The sequence below is a fragment of the Thalia democratica genome, chromosome 2 (assembly GCF_965202585.1).
Source record: "Thalia democratica chromosome 2, ktThaDemo2.hap1.1, whole genome shotgun sequence".
Classification (NCBI taxonomy): domain Eukaryota; kingdom Metazoa; phylum Chordata; class Thaliacea; order Salpida; family Salpidae; genus Thalia; species Thalia democratica.
In genome coordinates, this window is record NC_139166.1 from 73,069,939 (window position 1) to 73,077,111 (window position 7,173).

Sequence of the window (7,173 nt, forward strand, 5' to 3'; positions counted from 1 at the left end):
TAACCAATTTAGTAACTAGCTCATTAAATTGAAGAAACTCCTATCTTTCGCTATTCTGAAAACAAAAACTGTTTGTATGATTATAACAAACAAATGCTCATACCAAAAATTTATTTATATTAACTCATGTAGACATATACATAAGAATGATTTAATTTCCATTTACTTGTGTGAGTTTATAAAGAATACAAAAGCAAAGTACAAAACAAAAATTATTTAATTAACAAATATATATATCAAATATTCACCAATGCATATATAACTTTCAAAATATTAATACCAAATGTATATACATATAATATTTAATTGGACTTGAACTTCATTTCCACCCACTTGAGGGAGATAATTCCGCTGAACCTGCCCAACCAGAACACTCCTCCCCACTTCTCCTCCGTCTTGTATCTCCCGTTAAGGTTGCTCTTGGCGCAAGCGCGGAACCAGAAACCTGTTGTGATAAGTGCTGCTGTAACAAACAAAAAATAAAAAAGTACATAGTGAAGTTGATGGGTGCGTGTAATTGTAGGTCGAACCAGAAACCTACTGTAAAAGTAGTGGTAATGTTTAGAAAAAAATCCCTTACTTAAAACTTTTGTATTTAACTGTCTTGAAATTTGTTTTAAAAAACTAAAACTAAACTAATTTGTTAAAAAAATAAATCAATATTTTTGGAATATTATCTAGTTCCTAACGCGAAATCATTCACCTGATTAAGTTTTTGTGATAGTAAGAACCATGCAGCACAATAAGTTTTTAATAAAACCAAAACAAGTTTATATGTGTGTAAAATTTAAATGTTGCTATAATAACTGATCGCAGGTAGGTTTGTTGTAATAATTGCATTAAATAAACATTGAGTAGTTTGTTGCTCGCTTTGGGTAAAAATGAGTTTAATTCAATAGTTTAAACATGACTTAAGTATAACTTAATGATTAAAAACCATAAAACAGTTAACTTGTTTGTAATTTTATAAGTTGTGTTACATAAACAAAGCAATCGTTATTTATCTTGTGTTAACATACAAAAGAGTTAAGTGTCAGAGGTTTTAAACAATGGTGTTGTGGTTAAAAATTTAGACATGCATTTCTTTAACTAAAACGGTTAAAAAGTAAATAAACTTATGGCTACGGGGTATTTTTTAAACTGCGAATTATTAAGCCTAACAAAATGTTTATACAATTTCCTGATAATAAATTTCTTTGAACACATTAATAATGTGATTTCAAACCAAACTTTTACACTATTATACATATAAACCTTTGTTTTTCTAAAGATCACTTAAAATTATTTACTTTTGTTATCTTGTGTCAATTTTTAATCAGTATGAAACAAGTAAACTTGTTACGTAATTTATATTGATAAGTAAAAAGCAGCTGGTAGTACTTTCATACAACGGTAATGTATTTAAACTTTTTTTTACGGATTGAAAATACTCCCAACAAAACAACTTGTAAAGTTTTGTTATTAAAACTAGTGCTTACCTTTTATTAATAAAAAAATAAAAATAATAATTCCAACAACACAAAAAATTATTTTGATTTTAAAATACGACGAAATTATTAAACAGATTGCATTTTATCAAACGCATATACTTCAAATTAAATAAGCGTAAACAACCTAATGTTTTAGTTAATATAAGTGATTAAAGTGTCAAGTTCATACAGCATTTAAACCTGAACGATCGATTTTAGCGCAGTTCAAAGCTTTTAATTCATCTACATCTCTGTCATGAGTACTGAACTTCATTCCTCTATTGTATGATATTGCGTCTCCTGTTATTGTTGTTTCATTTAGGCCTTGACTAAACTTTTTTTAAAGTAATTTTTACAAACTAAAAACAAGTCTCTAAAGATATAGAAGCACAAATTTTATCATAAATACTTTAAGAATTTACTTTTTGTAAAAACCTTGATAAAAAATTACCTTAAAAGCCACTGTTTTATTAAATTAGTATTTTAAATAATATTTAAAGTAACCGAAAACATTGAAAACACACCTGCGTTACCAGAATAAGAACCTTCATCAAAGTTAAGCGTATAGTCATCACCTTCTCCAATATAAAAGTTCCTGAAAAATATGACCAATGATTTTTTAAAACACAGCATCATGAAACTATTTTAAAAAACTTTTATAATTTTTGTAAAAAGAATATATTTTAATTAGTTTATTTTAGTATTTAAATTCTAACTATATTAATGTTAGTAAACTAAACATTTTTATCAGGTATCTACAAGCTAAGTATCAACATTAGATAGTCTAATTAAACAACTAAATTAATAAACTAACCGATTTTTAACAATAAAACTATACAACATAGGTTGTGTTCGAATATACAAATAAACCCACTCATAAGTAGCGTAAGCCTCATTATTGCTGAAATCACGGAAATCAATGCGAAGAGTGTTGCTTTTGTTCATGGTAGCCAAGTGCAAGTTTTCCAAGCCTTTGTGAAAAAATAGTGTTAAAAAGCCATTGCATGTTATTATTTGTAAAAAGTTTAAGTGATTCTGGGTGATCACTTGAACTTAATTTATAATACTCAATATAATTTTAAAAAAAATTATGAGTGTTTAAGTATAAGTGAAAGTATAAAAATTTATAATTAACACTAAGTGTAAAGCTGATTTCTTTTAAAATAGACTTTAATTTCTTTAGTTATATAAGTTAATCAAATTCTTTGTTTAATACTTAAGCGTATCTAAAGTAATGTCTATTTATTTATGCCACAAACAAATAATTTTTGATAGATCAAAAAGAATAGCGTATTTTGTTAACTATATAACTTTTATAACTGATTCTAACCCATCCAAAATTCCCCGGTAGAATCGCCGAACCCATTGGTGTATTCTTCGAAGTTTCTGTAAAATCCAACACTGCCGTCTTGCCTTCTTTGAAAAACCTAAAAATAAAGATTTTAGAACTATTTTAAACTATTTTCTAAAATATTTTACTCTATAAAGACAAAATTTGAGATACTTTGTTAGTAGAAGTTTTTGAAATAACAGAGCATTATAGTTAAGTGATTATTAATAAAAATGAAATGTTTAGATAAAGATAAGTCTATAACAAAAACAATAACTGAACAATTAAGCATCTTGAAAGAGTTTATGAACTGTATTGAATTTTAGTACTTGCTTGTTTTTTAAAAACAAACTAGTTTTTATGAATTGAAGAGCTTTATAAAAAATTAAAAAGTGTATGTATTAATGTATATATATATATACAACAATTTACCGTCCATCCGCCGTCATCTCTCATGTTGCAGGAAACCCTAAGACCTGATGATTTTCGCGGGAAAACAGTGTAGACACCGGATAGCGCTGTCGGGCAGTAAACCTTTATATCGCCACAATCAACAGGTTTCACCAGCGATTCTAATTAAAATTTTTTGTTAAGGTACAAAAGTTACACGAGTTTCTGAAGCCGAGCCTTCAAAAGTTGTCTCGTTTAAATTGTAATGTCGAAATGTTTTTATAAGCATGTAAATTTTTATATGTCACTTTACTTGTTTTTATGCAACAACTTACTGATGCACTTTTCAGCTACGTTTTTACTTTCATTCGTATTTGCTTCAATAAATTGACCTGTAATTACAAAAAAAAAGTATAAGAATGTTTTTTTGACAAAGAAAAATTTAAACTACAAAGTAATATTTAGAAACAAGTATTTTAGAAACTATTTACAACAAGTTAAATAACAAGCTGTTTTGTATAATTAATTATAAAAACAGGTTACTTAAAATAAAAAAATACTATATGTATAAACGCTTTATTTAACTTTAAAAAATATTTTTCTTTATACAATTTATTTAACTTTTTGTTTTTAAATAATGTACATTTACGAATAATAAACTTACAAAAAATTGAAACGATAAAAAATGAAAGCAGAATCATCTTTTATTTCTACCAAATAACACTTAATTCTGTAAGATAAAATGTTTGTTTAAGATTGATGAAACGTTAATAAATTAGCTGTTTATTTCATTTATAACTTTTAAGTCCTTATATCAAGCTTGCATAAGACATCGTCAAGTTTATCATTTTTGTTTGTACAATGACGCTATAAGAAGCTTTCGCGATAAAAACTTAATAATTTCAACTTTAGTTTGAATGTATTGTTCATGTTATTAATCTTTCAATAAAACTGTAACACAACTAAAAAAACTCCCAATGTACTAACAAATTTTAATATGCTAATAGGAATACTTTTAGTTTAGATGTATTAAAAAAGATTAATAAAATCAAAATTTTTAATACTGATCCGATTTTCAAGACAAACGATAGAGCTTATAATTTAAAATAATATTAACTAGAACTAAAAACATTGTAAAAGCAATTTTTTGTTATTAAATTGTGCTGTACCTGTTTTTGAATAAAAATTTAAACTTTATATTTTCAAAAGTATTAATCCAAAGCCGTTTTACCCTTTCAGATAAAATAAAAACAAATATTTTTTCTTTATTTTCTTTATTCAAAAACTCATAGATATCATTATACTTTTACAAACATATAATTGTAAATTAAAAAAACATTTACAATTTTTTTATTAAGTTCAAAACAAAGCAAAAATATTTGTCTGTCAATAAACGCAAGTCCATTAAATAAATACAATTTATTTTTAGCTTACTTCAATATCTTATAATACTAGTTTTTGCAACTGTAAAACTAATCTTACAACTTTAAAATACTCTAACTGACTAATAAAAATAAATCAATTTTAGTACATTTCTTTTTTTCTAGTTCTAAATACAAAACCTTTTTAAATTTATAATTATACCTTACAAACACGAAACTTTGAAGTTTTGATTAAAGAAGCTGTGTTTTTACTTTAATAAACCTCATTTCTAAAAGTTACACCTTTTATGTAACATAAGTTGTATAACACAATCAAGCAAACAAAACGACGGAAAAATTGTTTTCGCTTGTAACCAAATGAGAGGGTTTTCTAGAAGTGAGTTTATCTTGATTTTTTAAACCACTTGTTTATACTTATAAAATCATAAGAATTGAAAGTTTGTGTATATCTATAATTAAATTAACATGAAAATGATATACAAAGAATTAATTTACTAAGCAAGTTTGCTAACATACAAACTTTCCAACTTTTTGAATAATAATAACTACATTATTTAAACGTTTTCTTATACAAATTTTACGATAAACTAGTAATTTATTTTAAAACAACATTATAAAATAAATACTTCACTAAACAAAATAATTTATGTAGAGTTTTGTTTTACAATCAAGTAATACAATTGTACAAACAATATTGTGTTTTACGCTTGTTTCATTTAGAAAAACAACCAATTCCTTTGAAGAAAAATTAATTTTGTTTATTAACAATAGCTTAAAAGCAAGCATTTGAATAAAAAATATATATTTATCATACAATTTATTAACAATTGTATATATATATCCTACAATGTACAATAAAAAAGACATAACATAATTTATATTATAACCTTTTCCGATCTCTTATAAGTGTGTTGTTTCTTTTCACGCCTACGTAAAGCTTTTCAGTGTCATTTTAAATTCAAGTACTAAATAAAACAACACAGTCTAAAACTTAAACTAAAACAAATTTCAATTAATCGTGATATATTTTAGTAAGTGCTAAACGAATGATCGTAAAAAAGACAACTGTAAAAGTAGTGTAAAAGTCTCCATAAAACCAACGGACAAAATACTTCTGTTTGTTAATTGAAAGTCACACCGTCCGCGCTAAATTTAACAATTAAGTCAATTAAATTTTTGAAAAAGTAATACGTGTAATAGACATTTGAGCTTTAAATGTGTTTGAAACAACACAAAAAGTACTAAAATATAAAATCTCCAACAAGAACATGTAGTGTGATATTTAGAAAATTGACAACATTTGTCAATGATTTAATGGTTAAGTTTTTACTAAGTTTTTTAAACTTTAGAATTTAAACTTATACTTAATTAGCGAAATTTTAAGGAAATAATTTAGACTTAAAACTAGTTTTATACAAATGAAATATTTAAACAGATTATAAACTACTACATTTTTAACTATAGTTTTGCATAAGCTTAATCTCAAGCAAAAAAATAAGTTATAAAAAAAAAATTAACCTCAATATTTTTTTTCTAAATTAAGTATATAAACGTATTTTATAAATATAATATAAATAAATACTACCTACTATTTATGCTTATTTTTTTTAACTAAAATCAATACACTAAAAATGTATTTTTTTTTTTTAATTTTTAAATTTTTCGGCTGAAGCAAAAACAGCTTATATTTTACAAGTATCTTTTACTTACTAGATATTATTTTAGTGTTTTCTTTAGCGGTTTTATTTTTATTAAATAGGATTTTTCTGTTTTATAAACAAGTAGTTAAGGTCTAATAGATTAAATGAAAATACGGTTTTAAGAGCAGCTACTTTTATTGGTTTATGACTAAGTTTAGAAACTACTATTTATTCTAATTGGTATACCGTTTAAATATAGTATTAAAATAAATTAAATAAAACACTTAAAGGTTTGTTTATACTTATATTAAAAAAATATTTATTTCAAATCACTATACTTTAAATAAAAAAAGATTTTAAGCTTTATTCATTCAAAACATATAAATTGTAAAAAAAGCAAATGATATGTTACTTAAAATTTCTAAATCAAGTAGGAAATCTTAATTTTCATTATTTAATTTGTATTATCAAAATACAATGTATCTAATTCAGATAGTTACGATAATACTGATATATTTAGTAGCTGTTAACGTTTGTATAACTCAATATAAACTTACGATAACGCTTAGCTAATTTTATTTTTTTAGTTTTATAGCTAACAGAACTTATATTATCATTTTTTTTAGTGTAAGGTTATAATCTTATAAAAAAAAATTACAGAAAGTTGCTCGGCGTATCGGAGACTACTTTGTAATAACTTCTGGAACGTTAAAGTTTCATCAGCTCGAGTCGACAAAGTTGTCAAACCGAAACCGCACCGCTCTTATTCGAATGAAGCTGTTCTTACAACTACTACTAAAAGAATTAAACAAAAACCTTCTTCTAATCAAGACATACCAATCGAAACTCATATTACTACCACTAATCGTAAAGAAGATGTCAATCCAAAACCGCACAGTTCTCTTTCTAGTTTTAATCCTGATCTTACAAACACTGTTAAAAGAAAAACTACTTCTAAACAA

General features: G+C 24.8%; 1 protein-coding gene across 1 annotated transcript; it reads right to left on the minus strand.

Annotated features, from left to right (window-relative positions):
* Nucleotides 1-302: 302 nt before the first annotated feature.
* On the minus strand, nucleotides 303-4,479 carry LOC145828921 (microfibril-associated glycoprotein 4-like). Its single transcript, XM_082936668.1, has 8 exons — nucleotides 4,476-4,479; nucleotides 3,525-3,581; nucleotides 3,232-3,371; nucleotides 2,800-2,896; nucleotides 2,344-2,440; nucleotides 1,994-2,064; nucleotides 1,671-1,769; nucleotides 303-445 (listed from the first exon to the last, which is right to left on the minus strand). The coding sequence occupies exons 1-8, from the start codon at nucleotides 4,477-4,479 to the stop codon at nucleotides 303-305; spliced, it is 708 nt and encodes a 235-aa protein (XP_082792794.1).
* Nucleotides 4,480-7,173: the final 2,694 nt, after the last annotated feature.